Below are 22939 nucleotides of genomic sequence, written 5' to 3'. Positions count from 1 at the left end.
TCCTGGAGTTTGCCACCTAGGTGGATGTGGTGGGCATTTAGCCATGGCTGGGCCCTTGGTGTTCAACACAGGCTGGGCTATCAGGAAACAGGATGGGAAGATAATGGCTCTTAGAAGAGCATTTGTTATAACATTCCCATGCCTTGTAAGAGATAAGAATAAGAGTCAGATTTTGTGTGAGGGGTCTTTTTTTTGTTCCTAAATCTGAAGGCCATAGGTAATGGTAATAATAGATTTGAATGAAAGCACAATCCACAGGATGGAAGAACATTTATACAAATCATATATCTGGTAAGGGGTTTGTATCCAGAACATATGAAGAACTCTTACACCTCAACAATACATGGACAGTAACCCAATTTAAAATTGGACAGGGATACCTAGGTGGCTCAGTCAGTTGAGCGTTCAACTGTGGCTCAGGTCATGATCTCAAAGTTCATGGGTTCAGGTCCCATGTTGGGCTCTGTGTTCACAGCTCAGAGCCTGGAGCCTGCTTTGGATTCTGTGTCTCCCTCTCTCTCTCTCTCCCCCACTCATGCTCTGTCTCTCTTGCTCTCAAAAATAAGTAAACATAAAATTTTTTTTAATTGAACAAAGGATTTGAATAGACGTTTCTCCAAAGAAGATATACTAATAGTCAATGAGCACATGAAAAGAAGCCTCAATATCATTAGTCACTAGGAAAGTGCAAATTGAAACTGCAGTGAAATACAACTTCACACCCACTAAGATGGCTAAAATTAAAAAAAAAAAAAAAGACTGTAACAAGGGCTGATGAGGGTATAAAGAGATTGGAACTCTCATACATTGCTGGTGGGATTGTAAATTTTAGGCACAGCCACTTAGGGAAACAGTTTGGTAGTTCCTCAGAATGTTAAACTTGGGTTGCCATTTGACCCAGCAATTCCATTCCTGGATATACACCCAAAAGAATGGAAAACACGGCCTCACACTGACATCCATAGCAGCATTATTCATAATAGCCAAACAGTAGGATCAGTGTGAATATCCATCAGCTGATGAATGGATAAGTATGTTGTGTTATAGCCCATACAATGGAGTATTATTTGTCATTAAAAAGTAACACAGTACCCATGCATATTACAACATGGATGTACCTTGAAAACATTATGTTATGTGAAGGAAGCCAGACACAAAAGACTACAATATGATTCTATTTATATGAAATGTCTAGAAGAGATAAATATATAGAGACAGAAAATAGGGTAGTATTGCCAGGGGCTGGAGAGAGGGGGTACAGTGTGGGTACTGACTGCTAATTTTTTGGGGGAAGAACTATTCTAAAATTAGATGGTAGTGATTGTTGGAGTGCCTGGCTGGCCCAGTTGGCAGAGCATGTGATTCGATCTCGGGGTCATAAGTTCAGCCTCCATGTTGGGTGTAGATTACTTAAACATAAAATCTTAAAAAAGATTGTGGTGATTGTGGCATGACCTTAGGCATATACTAAAACACATTGAATTGGACACTTTAAAGGGGTGATTTGTGTAGTAAATGAATTATATCTTAATAAAACTATGATACAGTTTGGAGATTTGAAGGGAAGGCTATTGTTTGTATTGATACTCCTTTAATTTATTCTTGAAGTTCTGCACATACCATTCGCTTCCATGAAAACATTTTGCAAAGTATTACCAGTTAGGTGATGAGCCTTATTAATGGCACCTAGAGGGCCATCCAGTGAATATTTGAGCACCAGGCTTTGTGTCCAGTGCTCTTCTCAAGGAGCTGACAGCCTAGTGTCAGGCTTTCTTTCTGATCAGTACTAGTCATTATATAAGAAACAAGTTGGCATCATGCATGTTGTAAAGTAAGATAATCTTTAGAAAGTAAGTTGTGGGTGGGGGTGTTTGGTGATGATGAGCAGAATATGGGGATGGAATTCTAGGTGAATCCAATCAACAAGGGCAGATGTGCAGATGGCCACGTATATATGGGGGTATGTCACTTTCCAGGTTGAAGGTCATCATTGGCTGCTCCCCATTGCCTGCAAAATACAGTCCAAACTTGCTTGAGCATGGCCCAGTAGAAAAGGCTACTGCAGAATTTCCATGCAGGAGAACTCCAGTGACAGCAGTCTGATTGGAAGCGGAAGGAAGCAGGGCTCATGGTCTTGTCTTGAACTTGTCTGCATAGCAAACTAACTGCTTGTAATGAGTATTTATTTGAGGGGGGCTTCTAGCCACTAAAGCCTTTAGATAGCCTAAGCCCAAGGTGTCCCCCAGCATCACTGTTAATGGGCCTTTCTCTGCCTGTCTCTTTAATGCACTTTCACTTTGCTATGTATATTCCAGTGGCTGGGTTGTCCATGCTTTTTCCCACCATCCTTCACTGAGTGCTTGTCTGGTCTGCAGGATATTTTTCTCTGACAAACTCCTGCTCATCCTTCAAGACCCAGCCAGAGTACCATCTGCTCCATTAAACGTCTCTGAATGGCATGTGACCTTGGACAACTTGATATGCCACCTTTTTGCTTCTGTTTCCTCCTCTGTAAAATGAGACTCAATAAGAATACCTACTTCATAGGTAATTAGAAGGATGAAGTGAATTCGTGTATATAAGCTTTGCAACACCAAGTAAATGCTCCTCAGGGTTCCCTATCATCCTGATTATTAACTTTGGGTAGAATAGGTGGCTATCTGTGCTTCCTCTGCACGTACATGCACTTCTGTTACTAACCATAAATTACAGTGTGGGAGGGCCTTGCAAATTCGGTGAAAAGTCTCCAGGATGGTCAAAACTACATAGATAAGGTTGCTCATGTGTTAAAGGAGGTGAAGTAGTGAGTGCACATTTCTCCCATTTTATAGTCATTCCAGGGAGTCTATCTTGGGATGGAGATTAGACTAGATGACTTAGGGTCCTCCTTCTAATGTAAAATCTTTCCTGCCTGAAGGAGTCTCTGTGTGTGGAAATACTGTGAATGGGTGGGAAGTCGGGGTCTGGGGAAGGGACAGGATAAGATGAGGGAACTGTAGTGACATCCTAAATCCACCTGACTTTCCTGCCCCTGCTCCCTAGCCCTGTCTGGTTCTAGACCAGCTCTATTCCCCCCCTGTAGACTCCAGCAAGTCTGGATGGCCTTCTGCATGAACACACTGAGTACCCTGCATTAAATTGCTGGGGAAGTGGACCTGCTGCTTCGTCCCAGACCTCTCAGAATGAAGATTTGTTTCCTTACATGCATGAAAGCCCAGGGAGAAACTTGGCTTCGGTGTAACTGCATGCTGTTTCAGAAAGCCACCTTTGGCAGCTGCCCTGGAGCCCCATCAACTTTCCTCATTTTCATTTCTGCAGTGAGGTTTGCCCCTTGATATTATGGGGAAACCCACCCCTCTGTACATTCAGGAGGAAACCATTGGAGTTTCTTTTTTACGGAGCGGGGACACAGCAGCTTGAGGAATGTCTGCACCGCGGATCCAGGGGCTCCCACTGTCAGCTCACCCAGGCTCCTCTGTACCTTTGAAGTGGAGGGCAAGCCTTTCATCTTCCCTCATTTTCACTTAATGACAGCCCAGCCTTTGATCAGCTCAGTTTTCCTCTTTCTTTTGCTTCCTAATGAGTCACTTGGAGGTAAGGAGAGACCTGAAGTGTAGGCCCTGAACCGGCCACAACTTTTATGAGCCCAGTGGTTGTTTGACCTTCATATCTTAAGTAAATACACCAGAGGACTCAGTCCTTCCTGGCCTTTCATTGATAAAATTTGCTCGCTGGCTAATGTAAACTTTAAAAGAAAGGTGGAGGGGGGTAGACAGGATGGAGAGAAGTAGAGATGAAATGTAAGTAGCATCCCCTCCCCTAATATTTGAAGTTGTTTAATTTGGGGGAACCCCCTTCATGTTCAAACTTGCCTATAAAACTCTGCATCATGGGGATGCATTGTGTTTGAGAAACACATCAAATTCTGCATGCTAGTGGAATATTTGTTTTCAGATTAGCTGTTACAAGTTTTTAGTTTGTATTTAACAGTATCTTTTCTTGGCACTTGATAAGGATACAAAAAGTGCTTGGGGCACCTGGGTGGCTCAGTTGGTTGAGTGTCCAATTCTTGATTTTGGCTCAGTTCATGATCTCCTGGTTTGTGGGTTCAAGCCCCATGTTGGGATCTGTGCTGACAGTAAGGAGCCTGCTTGGGGTTCTCTTTCTGTGCCTGTTTCTCTGCCCCTTCCCCACTCCCCTGCTCTCTGAAAATAAATATAAATAAACTTTAAAAAAATATAAGCAGGAGGACAAAAACCATAATTGTTTAAAAAGACTTCTCTCTCTCTCTCTCTCTGCCTCTTTCCCCTGCTCACGTACTCTCTCTAAAGTAAAAAATATGTATATAAAAAATAAAGTTTTCCTTGATGTAATACACTTTTTTGCATAAAGATCTTAAGATTTCCAATTAATGTTAAAACCTAGGAAACAAATCTGCAATAGTCCCTTCACAAAGCTACTCTCAGATTCGCATAGTCTTTGGTGATGCTGTGTGCTATTACCATACCTCTGTTTGTAATGTAAAACAAAAATACATTTTGGTATTAAATACTGTTATCGATAGATGAAATTAACTATTTGCCTCTCCAGTAAATCTGCAATAAATGGTTTAATACTCTCTCGGGCTAGTTAGTGTACTTTTAGACTTCAAGTACAATAGTGTTTTAGTTTTTGGTTGGGGAATGCAAACATTTTTCAGTCATAGCTTATGTAAACTATAATTACTGAGTAAAATTTTTCCATAAAAGGACTCCAAAATATACTGCATGCTATGAAAAAAAAACTAACATAACTGCATATTAGCTTGACACTAATTTAATGAAGGATGTTATATTATAATTGTTTAGGATTGGTTTATTTCAACATAGGGTGGATTTCATTTGAGTCTTTTTTTTTTTTATTCTTTTTAAAAATTTTTTTCTTTTAACGTTTATTTATTTTTGGGACAGAGAGAGACAGAGCATGAACGGGGGAGGGGCAGAGAGAGAGGGAGACACAGAATCGGAAACAGGCTCCAGGCTCTGAGCCATTAGCCCAGAGCCCGATGCGGGGCTCGAACTCACGGACCGCGAGATCGTGACCTGAGCTGAAGTCGGACACTTAACCCACTGAGCCACCCAGGCGCCCCATTTGAGTCTGTTTTAAATCACTGTTAAGAATTTTTATTTTATAAGTATGTATTATTGAGATACTTGATACTTGTTCTTTACAACTCAGATGTTACCCGGGAAACACCTATGAAATGAATTTTATTTTATTTTATTTTATTTTATTTTATTTTATTTTTTTTACATTTATTCACTTTTGAGAGACAGAGAGAGACAGAGCACAAGTGGGGGAGGGACAGAGAGAGAGGGAGACACAGAATCCGAAGCAGGCTCCAGGCGACGAGCTTCAGCACAGAGTCTGACACAGGGCTCGAACTCACAAACCACGAGATCATGACCTGAGTCACGATGAAATGTAAGTAGCATTACTTACATTGGACGCTTAACTGACTGAGCCACCCAGGCACCCCTGTGAAATGAGTTTTGATTATTCACAGACAGTTGGAAAATCTTAGCATACTTCCTGCAACTAAAACAATAGATATCTCTATTATTTTATTTAAAGAAAATGAGTTTTGGCATACTGAACTTTTTCTCCAGCAATAAAAAGAATTTCATTAGAATATTAAAAATGTCATAACAAAAATGTGGATGTAGAAAGCTCATTAGCCTTTGTTAGATCACTTTGAAGAACCTAAAATATAGACTCACACTGCTAACTCAATCTTTATTTTTCCTCTTTTATCTTGATAAGGTAGAAAAAGAGTATAGCTTTCAGCTTTTCCAGTTTGCATGGTTTCTCAGTTTATAAAGGTCTTTCCTTAAAGCATCTCTTGGACTTGCCTCTTCACTACCCTCATAGATGTGAACGTTGTTGACCCCTACACCTTACACGTGCGTCACTGCCCTACCCCCGTGCTCAGGTGTGTCCATCCCAGAAGTCCTAGGCATAGCGCCTGAAGATTTGCCTTTGCCGTGTCAACACTTATGTGGCTCCCTATCAGTTGCTTGTCATACCTAAACACTCTGTCTGTGTTATCTGACCCATCTATCTATTTAGCTTTAACTCTTTACCATTAGAAGGAATGAGCCCTTTGTAACAGTTAGATTGACCTTGTGCACACGTGCACACATATGACGTCATCCTTGCTCTCTCCATTTACTCATGCAGCTGTCCCCTCCTGGAATGCCCGTACCCATCATTTCAGGTGTCCAAATCCTTATTTTTCAAATCCTTATTCTTAACTGGTACAGTTAAAATTAATGCCCTCCTTTTCCAAGATGCCCATAGCTGCTGCTTCTTTTTTTGATGTGCTAAGTTTATCTTCAAATTAATATTTGAACATTTTCTTCATTTTAATTCCTAATATAGGAATTGTTGATAGGTAGAACCTATATAATCAAAAGTGCTTTGTGATCCTCTATTATTATTATTATTATTATTATTAATTTTTAAGTTTATTATCTTGAGAGAGTGAGAAAGAGAGAGCATGGGAGGGGCAGAGATAGAGGGGGAGAGAGAGAATCCCAAGCAGGCTCCACACTGTCAGTGCAGAGCCAGGTGTGGGGCTCGAACTCAAAAATGGTGAGATTGTGACCTCAGCTGAAATCAAGAGTCAGATGCTTAACTGACTGAGCCACCCAACTGCCTCCTACAAGTTACTTTATAAAAGACTATAGCAGTTATAGCAAAAAAAAAGTGAGTATAGATAAAACACTGACAGGATGCTTATGCTAGGTGAATCTAGGTATAGGAAGTGGGATATTCATTGTCCATTCAACTTTCAGTAGCTTAAAATTTTTTTTTTTTGAAATAAAAAGTTGGGAAAAAATTACTCCTGTATTTAACTCTTTCACTAATAAAGTTTACAGCATGTTACTTTGGCTCATTTTATTACAGTCTTCATGGTTATTAGGCACTTGAATTATGTCCATGCCTGAGTTCTTAATGTTGCTGTCACTCTCTCAGTATCATGTGCCACTCTCTCAGTATTTGAACTTTGTGTCCTATTTTAATCCTTGGAAAATTCACTCAGTGACTTCTGAAACCAGCATGTTTCATGATAAGTAATACAGTGAGTTAATGCATCTCTGTGGGATAGCAGAATATTTGACTTAGGGTATTTGTTACATCCTAGCTACCTGCCTGCTTTAGCTCTGTTGAGGGAGTTTGGAGCTGATAATGAGATTTCATGTTTGGAATAGGTAGGCCTGTATGTGACCATCAACAGTCCGTATGCCAGTTTGTGTAAGAATTTTGTATCGGTTCCTGGGAGCCTGCTCTTACTCCTCAGGGTCTGGACTAGAATATATTGCAGAGAACAAGACTGCCTGTTTATCTTGGGAGACCGTAGCAAACATGGTGATATTGGTCAAAAATCTGTACCTTTTGGGGGCACCTGGGTGGCTTAGTCAGTTAAAGCGTCCAACTCTTGATTTCATCTCAGGTTGTAATCTCACGGTTTTGGGGATTGAGGCCGTGTTGGGCTCTGTGCTGACAGCACGGAAGCTGCTTGGGATTTTCTCTCTCCCTCTCTCTCTCTCTCTCTGCCCCTCCCCTCCTTGTGCTCCCTCTCTCTCCAAAATAAATAAAGAAACTTAAAAAAAAAATCTGTAGCTCTTGAGTTGGAGGCAAACAGTACTAGAATGTCACTCAGGACAGCCGTGTCAGCTCTACCAGATGGTGTCAGAACAGATATTCTTGGGGCTGGGGGTGGCAGGGTGCCTGTGGGTTGGGTTTTGAAAGTGGAGATGAATATGAATTGGTCCAGAGGAATTCTGAATGCCTCTTAGTGGGGAGAAATGTGCATGGAAGCAAGCATACTGAGTTGAGAGTGTGCCTGGGAAGGAAGAGGTGCTATTTTACTGAGCACCAACTATGTGTTAGGCACTGTACCAGGTTTCTTGTTTAATCTTTGAAATAGCTCAGGGTCCATGTGTAGGTTCATACGGGCATTTTCACACATATGGAAACAGTCGTAGGAAGTCAGGTAGCTGCCCCAGGATCATCTGCTGGCTCCTGGTGGGGCAGATTGGGAATGCTCACACACCCATGCTCCTTGACACGGTGTCTCCTGACCTTCTCAGTTAGTTAGTGGAAACTATATGTGCTAACTTGATGAGAAGAGAGGAGTTCTCATGAATAGTGAGAGTGACGTTTGGAGAAGTTTCCTTTTCCCCCACCATCCCATCCTTTAAATGGGACTGTCAACTGATGGAATTAGACACATAGTATAATACATGGCCTCTTCTGGACTGGAAACCTTCTTTAAGTTTTCAGTGCTTCTGACAACAATCTCTCAAGGTAGATGAAGAAATGGGGGTTCACCTCTTGCACTGTTGGTGGGAATGCAAATTGGTGCAGCCACTCTGGAAAACAGTGTAGAGGCTCCTCAGAAAATTAAAAATAGACCTACCCTATGACCCAGCAATAGCACTGCTAGGAATTTACCCAAGGGATACAGGAGTACTGATGCATAGGGGCACTTGTACCCCAATGTTCATAGCAGCACTCTCAACAATAGCCAAATTATGGAAAGAGCCTAAATGTCCATCAACTGATGAATGGATAAAGAAATTGTGGTTTATACACAATGGAGTACTACGTGGCAAGGAGAAAAAATGAAATATGGCCCTTTGTAGCAACGTGGATGGAACTGGAGAATGTGATGCTAAGTGAAATAAGCCATACTGAGAAAGACAGATGCCATATGGTTTCACTCTTATGTGGATCCTGAGAAACTTAACAGGAACCCATGGGGGAGGGGAAGGAAAAAAAAAAAGGTTAGAGTGGGAGAGAGCCAAAGCATAAGAGACTCTTAAAAACTGAGAACAAACTGAGGGTTGATGGGGGGTGGGAGGGAGGGGAGGGTGGGTGATGGGTATTGAGGAGGGCACCTGTTGGGATGAGCACTGGGTGTTGTATGGAAACCAATTTGACAATAAATTTCATATATTGAAAAAAAAAAAAAGAAATGGGGGTTCAAGAGAAGTGAAGAGACATTGCTAAGATCATACCTTTTTCTGATTCCAAAGCCCACTTCTACTGAGTCTCTCTGCACATGGCTAGTGTGGTCAGGGGTACAGACAGGAAGAAGCGAGACACTCGTGGCCCTGTGCTTGGTGTTGCAAAGAGAGCTGGGCATGAGTAAACTCTTCTATAGGCAGACTGTGATGAGTCCATTCCAAAGATTATGGGAAATCAGAGGAAGCACAAGTTTAATTTTCCAGTCCCACCTTTCCCTCCCAGAATTGTCTTTTTTTTTTTTTTCCTTCCTTAGTGGTCAGTGACTGATTCTAAGACTTAACCCTCCCAGAACCCCTGCCCCAGTCAAACCCTCCAGAATTCCCTTCAAGTAAAGAATGTTTTGAAAATGCAGATATTAACATACTATCTTCGGTGTTTAACCTGTTGCATTTTAAAGGGCTTAAAGAGAGAGTTTCTTTGGGAATTTTTACCCGCTTACATTAACCACTTATGTTTACTATTTTCCCACAGCTTAATTTCTCTATTTTAATGCACGTCCCTCATGAGGCAGTTCAACTGTTGAAGAGGTTAGAACAAGCCTTTAAAAAAATTTTTTTTAATGTTTATTTATTTTTGAGAGAGAGAGAGAGAGAGACAGAGGGAGGGAGGGAGAGGGGCAGAGAGAGCGGGAGACACAATCCGAAGCAGGCTCCATACTCCAAGCTGTCAGCACAGAGCCCGACGCAGGGCTTGAACCCACAGACTCATGGGCTGTAAATTCATGACCTGAGGCAAAGTCGGCCGCCTGCACAACCAACCGAGCCACCCAGGTGCCGCAGAGCAAGCCTTTTTTTGCTTTACTTTGTTCAGCGATTCCTTCTAAGCATGTATGAGCTCTACCATGGAGGAAATTGAGCCTGATTCTAATACCATCTGTAAAAACTTTACTTCCATAATTCTCCTCATTAACAGTAACATGTCACCAAAGTGGATTTTCTGGTAAATACAGTGAAGAATATCTGCTGTTAAAAACAGGGCCTTTTCCATTAGGAGGGTCTGTATGCCTGGCACTAAAAGTTTCTTGAGCTGCCTCTGGGGTCATGCGTTGGTGCCAGGACCTCAGATAGGGATTTGTGAGGACACGTGACACATTGTATCGATGTTCTAATATCCGGGCAGACACAGCCCTTCCGGCTTCACCAGTACAGGAAAGCAGGGCTCACGCTCTGAAACTCAGCTTCCTGATTGACTCTGGACTCCCTGCAGAGCCGTAGCCTAGGATTGGAGGACCAAGAGTAGAAGCTGGTGTGGTCATTGGTCTGGCTCAGGAAACGGAGGACGTGGTCAATTGTTTGATCTTTTTGAGTCCCAATTATGATTTCGAAAGCCAAAACCCAACTTGGAACTGAGATCTGCTGATCTTCCCTAATTATGTCATTGTTAGATAACTGAGTTTTTCTTTGAGCTGAAGTGACATGTATAATAAGACATTAATTTCACTTCTCTTACTTTGTGATAATTTCCCCCAGGTTCCAGTATTGCGTAATCCATGAAGAAGGTACAGTTAACTTGTAAATTGAATTCAGTAGAGCAAATGATAGTGCATGGGTTTTCTTTCTTTTCTCTTTTTTTTAACAACAAACACAACAAAATTAATTTAAGTGGTATAAAACTTGTTAAATGAATAGCAACATATGGGTGTGAATATAATAATTTTTAATTGACTTTAATATATCTTCAGCTAGTAAGTACTTTTTGATATTTAGATTAACCTTTCCTAAACATTTTATTGTCTGTTCAGAATGGAGATTGAGAATTCCAGACATTTTACTATTCCCCTGGGGTTCTTTTTTTAACCCTTTCTGCTCTAATCCCTATGGAATTACAGATGTTTAAAACCATTAAGGATTGTAGGGGAGCTTGGGTGGCTCAATTGGTTGAGTGTCCCACTCGTGATTTTGGCTCAGGTCATGATCCCAGGGTGGAGGGATTGAGCCCTATGTAGGGCTCCTCACTGAGCATGGAGTCTGCCTAAGATTCTCTTTCTCTCTCCCTCTCCCTCCCTTTCCTCCTTACCTGTACTCATGCCTCTCTCTAAAATAAAAATTAAAATAGTAAAGTGAAATAAAATAAAATAATAAAACCATTAAGAGTTGTGGACATCCTCCACCCTGATATACCAGCCACACTGGCATTGTCTGGGAGCAGGTGCCAGCCAGACTTGCTGAATTGTAATCTGGGTGAACCCCCCACCTGCTCTGCAGGGACTCTCTCCTTTACCTGTCTTCTTCCCACTTCTTTTCCTTAACCTGTAAAGAATCCTGCACTTCTAAAAAGAATATGAAAATGGGGGAATCTGAATGCCTGGCTTATCCTTCCAGCTCTTCTGTGGATCAGCTTTATGACCTAAGCAATTCACTTAATTCTTGACACATTACTCTCCTTAGCTGCAGTTAGGGAATCATTCTTAACCTTCTTCCGTTATGGGACCGTAGTGAGGAAAAACCGGAATAATCACATTTTTAAATGCTTTAAAAATAAAATATACTTGGCATAAGATACAGGAAACCTCTGACAAAGTGTAACATTTACAGGATTATTTGAAATTCTGATTACGAAGGCGTATGTATGTTGCAACGCCACATTTTACTATGTTTTGTTAATCCTTAGTTATATTATTAGCAGTCAGTAATATGCTGTAAGGGTTTTTTCTTTCTTTCTTTTTTTTTCTTTTTTCCTCAACAATCTCCTTGTTGCCCTAAAGAAAAGCCCAGAGCCTCTCAAATGATGCTCAGCTGGGGGTCTGCACTCACACGGCCTCCCCCGCCTGGCTGGCTGCATCCAAGTAACCTTTTGCTGAGGTTTGGCCTCCAGATGTGACATGGGGCTCTGCAAGTCTCCAGCTGCGGCTCTGGGCTGCTGAGAGCGGCTGTGGGAAAGGGGTGGGGGCGAGGGGGCGTGGTCACTGCCCTGTAGAATCGCTGGTAATCCTTGCACCGCTGGCAGACGCTACGTCACGTCTTTTATCTCTTCTGGCTCGCCCGGGTTTCATCATGTTGCCTAACAGCCCTCCTTTAAAAAAGAAAAAAGGGAACCAGAATGGGGAGAGCCACCAGTTGAACTGTGTGAAAGAGGTTGACTTCACTGTCTTCTCTCCAGCTGCTGGTCCCTGAGACAAAGAAGTATTATTTGAAAGAAAATGAATATGCCGCGGCCGCTGCCCTGCACGGTCCTGAGCGTGAGGGGAGAGCAGTTGTTTTATCTGGGTGGCTCTCGCCAGTAGGGTGATGTCAGTCTGCTCCCCCTGGGCTGTGGTCAGACAGGAGACGGTCCCACGTAGCTGAGAGGCTTTTGGTGGGGGGTGGGAACCAAGCTGTGGTTTTTTTTTTTTTTTGATTTAGGTTCAAACATGATAAAAGGGATGGGGAAGGGAGTAGAACCTAAAGTCTTAAACACAGCGACGATTTAAATTGTGGAAGAAAGGTTTTGAGTATGGAAGGCAATACAGATTTTTGTGGAAAATCTGCCCTTTTTAAGGGTAAGGGCAAGATAACTTTTTTTAGTACACTCATACCTTCCCCTTCTCCGTAAACACAAAGACACTGTCATTTCAGCCTTGTGCTGTTTGACTAATCTCCATAAAATGATAGTCAGTACCATGATTTTCATGAATTCCTCGTGAGGCAGGCCACAGTCTTGAATGCAGTCACAAATCCTCGTGTGGCGATTGGCTCACAGAGCTGGTGAAGCGATGCGGTGACCGGGAGCTGAGGGACCCGGGTTCCAAAGCTGCCTCTGCTTTTCCCTGGAATCCCTTATGGTCACTGAACCAAATTAGTTGTCTCACCTCCATGTTGAAGACCTTGGCCTTCATCATCCCATTGTATGAGGGTCGAATCTGCATTTTGTGGACTAGATGATAGTTATTTCCAGTTTCAGCGTACTTACAGTTTTCTTAGGGTATTTGAATACGTGAGTGAAACTTGAACACTGAGAATTGGAAGTCTCCTTGATTTTTAATCACATCCCCTTCAAGGATGAGGTAAATTAGTTAAGCACACATAGTGGAATCACTTTTTTCTTCTATTGTGTAAGGTGTGTCCTATAAAAGTTGAGTATTTCTTCATCGGCAGCTAAACTATGACTTAACATTGGAAGATAGCCCTTACGTAAAATGGAGGAGACATTTAGAGCAAAAGTTAAGCCATTAAGGTGGTATAATCAAATCACTTAAGTTTACAAATGAAGAAACAGACTAATGAGACCAGTGCTGTTTTGAAGGCCCTCCAGTTTGGTTCCATATTGTATCCAGTCTAAGACCAACCATTATTTCACGTCCCACTAAGAAAGAAACTGTCTCGCTTTTGAAAATATGCTAATTGAATGTAAGACAAACTTTAATCTCAGCTATATTAAAATGTAGCAAGTAAGGAGTCTTAGAATCTGTGCAGGATTCTGAAACTAGGCCACATGTCCCTGGGTCTTGTCCCCATGCCTTGCTTTCCCTCCACCGTATTCTGACTAGAAAGCAGAATTTTCTTCTGATATTTCACCAGAATCATTATATGGCACATCATAAAGCTAAGCGGTTTTCTTTATCTTTCTGTTCAACTCTTTTTTTTCCCATTGAAATGAATAGATGCTGATTTTTATGAAATTTTGGGCCAAAAATCTTTGCTCATCTCCAGTTGGAAGACATATTTAAGGAATATTTTTGATCCCTATGTTAGAACTGCTACCAGGACTGAGAACAGCAGTTATGTAATCTTTGCATGTGTTGGGCATTTTCTTAGTAACCCATCCCTATATAAAGAGGCCAAATGCATTTTAAAAACTAAACTTCCTTTGTTACAATCATATATATATATTTTTAAAGTTGACAATCCTAGTGAGACCAGCTTGAGAAACTTAAAACACTGAGTTCCTTGGATCTCCTTTCTCCTGTTTATTTCTGAAAAAGATACTTTTTTTTTTTCAGTTACCAAATCATTGTGAAATTTAGAATATACGCTAATTCAAGTGCAAAAAGTCTTTTACACCTCAGATTAAGTTCCTTTTGTTGTGTATTCTTTCCTTCCCTGCATGTGGTCAGAGTCTGTTAGGTCATTTGCTTTTTCACAGCACTTGCCCTCAGCATGCAAGGGGGGCTCACACACCGTCTGATTAAAAGCTGAGCTGGACCTTAATAGAACCCTTGGTGAAGGGTTCCCTTGGTGAATCCAAGTGCCTACCTGACCTGTTTTTGCTTAAATTAATAGTTTTTTTAAAAATTACCCAACTTTAACATTGTAGAGAGCTGTAGCTATAATAACACAAGGTTTATTTTCATTCCAGGGAAAATTAATGGATGCTTGTTCTCATTGAACAGTTCAGTGTGAAAAACTTGAGATAGGAAAGGAACTAATGATACTGGAGTCTTTTGTCATCTACTTATAAATATTTTTTTTATTTTTTAGTGGTGAGGGTAACAGCTTTAGTAGAGATATTCACATGCCAATACAATTCACCCATTTAGCATATACAGCCCAGTGGTTTTGAGTATATTCACAGATTGTGCAACTTTCACCACAATCCATTTTAGAGCATTTTTTAAAACGTCTATTTATTTGTTTTTGAGAGAGAGTGGGCAGGGGGGCAGCGAGAGGGAGACACAGAATCTGAAGTGCAGGCTCCAGGCTCTGAGCTGTCAGCACAGGACTCGAACCCACGAATCGTGAGATCATAACCTGAGCCGAAGTGGATGCTTAACGGACTGAGCCACCCAGCCCCCCCCCCCAATCCATGTTAGAACATTTTCATCACTCCCAAAAGAAACCCTCTACTCCCTGGCAGTCACTTCCCATTGCTCCTCCTTGCAGCCTCCAGCACTAATCTATTTTTTGTGTCTCTAATTTGCCTATTCTGGACACTTCATGTAAATGGAATCAGTAGCAGCCCTTTGTGTCTGGCTGCCTTCACTGAACGTACTGTTTTCTAGGTTCATCCATGTTGCAGCATGAATCCGTACTTCATTGCTTTTTATGGCTGAATAATGTTCCATCTTCTGGATAGACATGTTTTCTGTACCTACTTGTCAGTTGGGGGACATTGGGTTTTTGGCTATTGTGAATAATGCTGTGAACATTCACGTATAAGTGTTTATATGAATATATGTTTTAATTTCTCCTGGTTGTATGCCTCCGAGTGAAATTGCTGGGTCATGCGGTAACTCGATGTTTAACCATTTGGGGAACTGCCCAAAATTGTTTTCCATGGCAGTCGCACCATTTTATGTTCATACCAGCAGTGCACAAAGGTTCCAAATGCCCCACGTTCTTGTCAACACTTGTTCTTTTCTGTCTTCTGATGAGCCCTCCTGGTGTGTGTATAGTGGTGTCTCATTGTGGTTTTTATTTGTGTTTGATTTGTGATGGCTAATGATAGCCATCTTTCTTTGAGGCGATAGATATCTTTCTTTGAGAAATGTCTATTTAGGTCTTTTCCTATTTTTATTTTTTAATTTTTTTAATGTTTATTTATTTTTGAGACATAGAGCACAAGTGGGGGAGGGGCAGAGAGAGAGGGAGACATAGAATCCCAAGCAGGCTCCAGGCTCCTGAGCTGTCAGGACAGAGCCTGACGCAGGGCTTGAACTCATCAACTGCGAGATCATGACCCGAGCCAGAGTCGAATGCTCAACTGACTGAGCCACCCTGGTGCCCCATAGATCTTTTCCTATTTTTAAATTGAGTTCTTTTTATTGCTGAGTTCTGAGAGTTTTTTTAAAAAATAATTTATTCTTAACTAAAACTTTTAATGTTCTTTATTCTCACAACTTTGATCTGTAACATATCCTATAACTCTCTCACCTGGGCACCCCATTGCCATGCCTCATTTATTCATTCAATGTTTACCATCCATTTACTATGTGGAAGGTATTGTGCTCTGCATTCTTGAGTACGTGAAATGAATTAAATGTCTCCTGCTTCCAGGAGCATAAAACAAGGTAGGAAGGGAAGTATCATAGGGATAAATTTCTATGGGTATTCAGAAGAAGAGATGACTTTATTTTTATTTTAGAGAGAGGTGTGTGTGTGTGTGTGTGTGTGTGTGTGTGCGTGCGTGCGTGCATGCACGCACGTGCACACATGAGAGCCAGGGATGGGCAGAGAGAGAGAGAGAGAGAGAGAGAGAGAGAGAGAGAATCTTAAGCAAGGTCCTTGCTCAACATGGAGCCCGACTTGAGGCTTGATCCCACAACCCTGGGATCATGACCTGAGCTGAAATCAAGAGCTGAATGCTCAACCCAAGAGACATAGCTTTAAGATTGAGGAGTCAAGGAAGACAGTCTGCAGGAGGAGGCATTTTAAGTGGCCTTTGCCGGATACATAGGATTTAAATGTAAGAAGAAGATTGGAGGAACAAGCCCTGGGGTTAGAGAGTGAGGTCTTCGTGCTGTGGTGTCCAGTCTAGTTTAACCTCTAGGGCTGACATTTCCAGAGTTCACAAAGGGGGATACTAGGAGCAAAGGCCGAGAGGGTCATGGGACCACTTGTTGGTTATAAATGGAGAAGCAGCCTGCAGGGTATCTCATCAGTGACTGGCAAGTCCCCGCCGTTTGGGGTTACAGTGGGTTGAGCTAGCCAGAACGCTGCTGTGGGAGACTGAGTTTACAGAAATGTGTAGGAGCATGGGGGTGGGGGTGAGTAAAATCGGCACAGCCGTGTTTCTGGCTTGGAGACAGACAAGTGCTTTAGAGGACACAGAGGTCTTGGGGCGCCTGGGTGGCTCAGTCGGTTGGGCATCCGACTTCGGCTCAGGTCATGATCTCACAGTCCTTGAGTTCGAGCCCCGCGTCGGGCTCTGGGCTGATGGCTCAGAGCCTGGAGCCTGCTTCCGATTCTGTGTCTCCTTCTCTCTCTGCCCCTCCCCCATTCATGCTCTGTCTCTCTCTGTCTCAAAAATAAATAAAAACGTTAAAAAAAAAATTTAGAGGACACAGAGGTCTGTAGTGAAGAAATTTGTGTGAACTTTGTTTAATCTTGTGGTTTCCAAGTTGGGTTGACTATGGGTTCGTTTTTTAGTTTTTTAAACCTATGGCACCTGAGACACACACTGTGCCTTTTGCTGCCTTGGTTTGGTGTTAAACAAGGAGTAATCACTTAGTAAATGTTGGCTGGTTCCTACTTGATCCATTACAGGGCTGTGGATCAGAGTTGGGTCGCTAATTCGGAGGGCTGCAGGAGAGTTAGGTGTTAGCTAGTCCAGCCCCTTGTTGGAGGCAGGACTTCGAGGGGAAGCGTGTGCCCATATTCTCCCAGTTCTAAATAAAGTGACAGTGTCCTGCCAGTGTCTTGACTCTCAGACTATGTGTTCTCCTCGATTTTACTAAAATTATTTTAACCTTCCTTTGCCACTTATACAATAATAGTAGCAAATCCTACTTTATAATAAAAGGAGTCGGACTAGCGTCCTTGAGTGGGGGCCCAAAAATGAATGAAGGTGTCTCACTGACCAGACCTGTTTCTGCACTTCTAACTGTGGATTCCTTCCCTTATACCCTCAGTTCCTCTGCTGTAAGCCACATGTGGGCCTTGCACAGCATTTACAAGGAGATGTCATTCTGATAGGCCGAGGGCACGGGTTCTTGTTTGCACTAAGCCTGTTTAACCCTGGGTAGTTCCCTGCATGTCTGGGCACACAGTTTTCTCTGTCCATTGAGGCAATCCAAGTGTACAAGGCCCTAACAGCAGTATCTAACAGCATGCATGTCCCCATTGTCTCTAGGGGGTTTGGTATAGTTTCGTCACAGCCCCTCAGGGGGAAGAATCACCCGTGGTTCCTCTGTGGGTCCTTCACCCTCCAGGTTAGAAATTCCAGTTTTCAAGGGATTCCTGTAGACTTTCTTCTCTCTGTGTCAGACACCAGCGATTTCGGTCTTAAAGATAAGCGGGGCATTCGTTGGATGAATGTAGACTGCCAACAAACACAAACAAGCTTATGTTAAGATGGAAATTGGGGAGTAGAGTGGGAACGTTGTTCTTACTGCAAGAGTTTTGCTTTTTGCTTAGCAGTGTATTCTAGTGTTGTGATGAGTGACTTTTTTTGGCGGGGGGGGGTGGATTTGAATTTGTTGCTGTGGTGGTAGGTTTCCATGGCAACTGCTGTCGTTCCACATCTGGCATCTGATAAAATGGTTTCCAAAGCCCAGGGGTCCACACAGAGCCGGACTACTCCTCCCCACAGAACCTGCCAAGGATGTGGAGAAACACAGGGTGGCGGGCATGGTGGCTCTCTGTGCCATGTTGAGGAGACTTGATTTGCAATTGCTGAGTTCCTGGGGGTTGTCATCAGGGCTGCTCCGAAAGTTAGCTGGGCTATTGACGTTTTACATTGGAAATTCCCCTTCCCTTTCTGTGGAGGAGGAGGGTACAAGAGAGGGGGGTGTATTTGGAAAGAATATTTTCTGATTTATCACAGTATAAATATTAGTTAGCATGGCTTTTTTGTTTGCTTTGTAAAATTTTTTATTTTTTTTATTTTAGAGCTTGAGCGAGCACAAGTGGGGGGGAGAGAGGCAGAGGGGAAGAGGGAGAGAGAGAATCTTAAGCAGGCTCCACACTTAGTGCAGAGCCTGATGTGGGGCTCAGTCTCACAACCCTGGGATCATGATCTGAGCCAAAATCAAGAGTTGGATGCTCAACCAACCGAGCCACCCAGGCTCCCCTGTTTGCTTGCTCCTTTCAATCAAAAATTCATAAATAGGAAGTAGAGGACAAACAAAATCCTGCTGAATGTCTGAATGTGTCAGGGAAGCCTATGGCCTGTTTTTAGCTATTTCTTTAAAATGGAAAGTTCCAGTTTGCTTTGGGGCCAAAATCCCTAAAAGAAATCCTGCCTGGAGGTGTGTTATGGGGTCACTGTATATTTGCTAGTTTATATCTTGCTGACTCAATTGGCAAAAGTTTTATTTTTCCTGGTAAACATTCAGGAGGTTTTTCCCTCACTCCTTTCCCTAACAAAATCATATTTGTCATATGTGTATGAAGCAAACGACTGTTAAGCCTGTGCACACATCTGTGATGATATGAAAATTAGCGGTGGCAAACAAAGGTTTCCTGTCTTAGGTACCACAAGGTTTCAGATGAAGTTGACTTTATCCTAATATTTCTCTCAAATTGTGACCGAGTGGAAACAAAATTGGTCAGGCCTTAGAGACCAATAAGAATAGCACAACAAAAGGGTTATTATTTGTGAAAATCTTAGGTCCCCCCTCACCCATATGACTTAGAAAACTTGAAATTTTCTCTTCAAGTAATTATTACTCTTGTTTACAAACGTTAGAAGATATAAAACCTTTATTATAATAAAGGGTCATGCTTATTTTAGTTAATAATGAAGCACAGAGTTACTGCCTGCTGCAAAGCCTTTGTAATTACAGGAATGAAAAACACCAAGATTTGGAGTCAGGTCACAATGTGATTTCTAATTTGAGTGTTCAGCTTTGAAAATGTGTGAGAACTGCACCTGTGCAGGTCAAATCCTATGCAGGAACTTTGTGCTGATAATAGCCAAAACATATTTAATGTGCCATTTTTAGTGTTCTGTAAGAACGAAATGTTTATTTTTCATTAAACAATGTGTTTTTATTTCTTTTAACTTTTGGGGCAAATATGTGAATTATGAACCTATAAATTTTCCTCATTCTTAAAAAAAAATAACATACCAAAAATGTAATAAAAATGTAACAGGCAAGAAAAGTGAGTTTCTACTCAGGTTCTAATGAAGCCTGTGTTAGGTCATTCTCTTACAGGTACGGGGTTGAAAAGACCTTTATTGTTTTAAATTAACTTTTGAGATGGTTTGTGGTCAATACTTTTACCGTTCTGTTACTTTATTTGTTACTTTTAATTTTAAACTCTACCCTAAAGAGTTATTGAAGAAATGGTCATTATGTGACATGATGGAGGGGTTAGCAATATATAAGTGTATCAAATCAACACATTGTACACCTTAAACTGGCAGTGTTGTATGTCAGTTACATCTCAGTAAAGCTGGGAGAGGGGAATGAGTTATTGTGTAGAAAACCACATTTATGTAAAATGCCTTGTGCTTGGCAGCTAACCTTGCACTCAGGCCGTGTTCTGAGAATGGCAGGCAGCCTGTCATGTGCCAAAACTTTCCACGGGAGTCTTTTTGCAAGGGGTGGGCGGGGAAGCGGGGCGCTGCGGTGGGGCGTTTTTTCTGCTCATTGATGACGACGACCTCTCTCTTTGCATAGGTGAAGCTGCTCTCAGGGGAGAACCCAGGATGCAGACCCTCCCTGTGGCATCTGCCCTCACCAGTCACCGCACAGGCCCCCCGCCCATCAGTCCCAGCAAGAGGAAGTTCAGCCTGGAGCAAGGGGACGATGGCCTGGACTGTGAAAACGACCATGCTTCCAAGATGAGTCGCATCTTCAACCCCCATCTGTAAGTTCCCTCTTTCTGAAGCGAGGGTCTTCTGGGGTTGGCTTCCGTGCGTTCTGTGCTGGGGCCATGTTTCTCTGGCAACTTTGTGCCAGCTGTGAAGTGACAGATGAGCGATGCTTACCTGCCAGGCAGGAGATGAACTAATTGTAACCACTTGTGGAGAGGTGACCTTTTCTTTCCTTCCTCCTGACCCTGTGTGTGTGCTCCCGCGGATGTTAGCTTTCTCCTCCAGCATCTTGGGGGTGGTTGACTGAAGACTGCCTTGTCTGGCCTGTACCGATGATGGTTGTTAGGAGAATCAATCTTTGGTGAATGTCTTATGGGCCGGGAAATGGAAGGAAAGGTTAGCGCCTAGACAGGCTTATGTAACATGTTTTGCTTGGGAGTCTAGAATTGTACGTGAAAAAGTACGGTAGTCCCCCCTCATCTGTGGGGTATATGTTCCAAGACTCCCCGTGGATGCCTGATATGCAGACAGTACCAGACCCTGCATATGCTCTGTTTTTTCCTAGACATACATATCTATGAGCAAGTTTAATTGATAAATTAGGCACAGTAAGAGATTGGTGACAGTCACTAATAATGGAACAGTTATAACCGTAAGCTGTAATAAAAGTTGTGTGAGTGTGCTCTCTCTCTCTCAGAATATCTATTGCATAGTACTCACCCTTCTTCTTGTGATGATGTGAGATGCTAAATGAATGAGACGCGGTAAGGTGAATGACGTAGGCATTGGGAGGTCGTGTTAAGCTGCTGTTGACTTCTTGACAGTATATGTATTAATTCTCACCTTGTGTGCTCACGGTAAAAACGTAAGACCTTCCTAAGGTGGGAAAGATGGCTTTTTGTGTTTGTGATAACGTGCTGCTCATCACTTCTGGCGTGTGAGCCTGTTGTAGCTGTTTGAGCACCAGTCCTCCGTCAGCCACCATCACTGTTTGTGATCATCACATGAGCTGCTTCAACTCTCTGGGCCTCAGTTTCCTGACTTGTAACACAGAGGGGTTGAAATGAAAGTTCTCTGAATGTGTGCAGCGTGACCACATTCACATTAGGAAAACAGCTATGCTTCTGTGCGCCTTGTTGTGGGTTCCTCTTTGCCCTTTCTTCTTACTACGCATGCCCCACAAAGGGGGTCGAATGCTTTTTCACATGTTTTCAGGACTTGGAGACACCAGCCAGCTGCCTGGAGAGTCTGCTCTGGCAACTGTGTAGCCGTTAGGCGTTATCAGAGTGTGGGAGCTTGTCAGAGGGGGAGGTAGGCCTGATTATTAGAAGGCGTAGCTTTGTATATCCAGGTAAAAAGATCCTCCTCGTCCCCCGCCTTCCCCGGGCGTGAATTAATGTTACATAATTATTCAAAATGCTTGGCTTCCCCAGTTCTGATTTCTGAGGATGCTGCTGTTTCTGGCAGGAACATGAGTGCTCAGAGAGTTCCTGTTTTCTCATTGGAGGAGACCTTGCGCAGTGAGAGGTAGCCGATAAGGCCAGCAGCCCTCTGCTGCCTCAGCGCCAGCAGCCCTGGGCATTCCATGCATTCCATCCCGCTTGGACTGTTGTGTTCAGTCATAAGACACACTGACAGAGGTATTTATCCTCAAATAAATCACTGTAGTGTTAGTCAGAGGCTGAGCTGCAGTCTGGAGCCCTGGAATTTGCTACAATCAGGAATCCAGAGACAAGGCACTCACTGCAAAACAATGAGCTCTCCCAGATAGGGAGAGGCTGGTCATTTAGGTCCTGGGTGCTCAACTGTTTGTTCCTTCTTTTGTTACGAGGAATTTCTTCTTCTCCTTGTCCTCTTTCCTAAAACCCAAATAGACATTTGGGGTTTTTTTTGTTTGTTTTTGTTTTTGTTTTTGGACAGAAAGGGGAAGTGGCCCTGAAACGGTATATATATTGTGAGCAAACATGCCTTGGTTTAAATTTCAATTTCTGCCACTTCCTTGGACCGTCACTTAATTTACCTGGGCCCAATATCCTTCTTTGTAAAATGGCAATGATATCAGTTCATGTGAGGGCTGCTGTGAGCTCGAGAACCACCATGTGCAAGGAGTCTGGTGCAGTGCGACACTCAGTTGATAGTAGCTATTACTCTTGCTATTAATAAGTCACTTATTCTGATATTGATAACAGCAATAGAGAATAAAAATACTGTTGTGGTGAATTTAATGTCTGAGTGTGTGTGAATTTCAGTCAGAATGTCTTGGACTTAAATTTCAGCTTCTTTATCTTTCAGTGGAAGTAATGGTAGTTGTTCCCTCACCAGATGGTTGTAAATGCAGCGCGGGGCCAGTGGGGAGCACCCCCTGCCTGAGTCATCAGTAATATTATTATTACAGTGTTAAGGCAGTTAGAAAATGACTTCGTGATTCCTTGGGTCGTTGCACATATGAGCTTGAAGTATAGGTGACTATAAATAATTCATACTATGTTATAATTACATTGAGGACACTACAAATGATTTAAAGTGT

General features: G+C 42.5%; 1 protein-coding gene across 3 annotated transcripts in view; it reads left to right on the top strand.

The window, feature by feature from the left end:
* VGLL4 (vestigial like family member 4) overlaps positions 1–22939 on the top strand; it is a 164863-nt gene that overhangs the window by 105193 nt on the left and 36731 nt on the right. For all 3 annotated transcript variants that reach the window (XM_047096226.1, XM_047096227.1, XM_047096225.1), the window contains one exon: positions 20276–20465. In XM_047096226.1, coding sequence (XP_046952182.1) covers positions 20276–20465 — 190 coding nt within the window. The remainder of the gene's footprint in view (positions 1–20275; positions 20466–22939) is intronic.

This window comes from Lynx rufus, unplaced genomic scaffold (assembly GCF_022079265.1).
Source record: "Lynx rufus isolate CCGP_SWC_20201006 ecotype Redwood Valley unplaced genomic scaffold, mLynRuf1.p SCAF_4, whole genome shotgun sequence".
NCBI lineage: Eukaryota > Metazoa > Chordata > Mammalia > Carnivora > Felidae > Lynx > Lynx rufus.
Note: the sequence above shows the minus strand (reverse complement) of the source record. Positions and strands in the feature narration are given on the sequence as shown.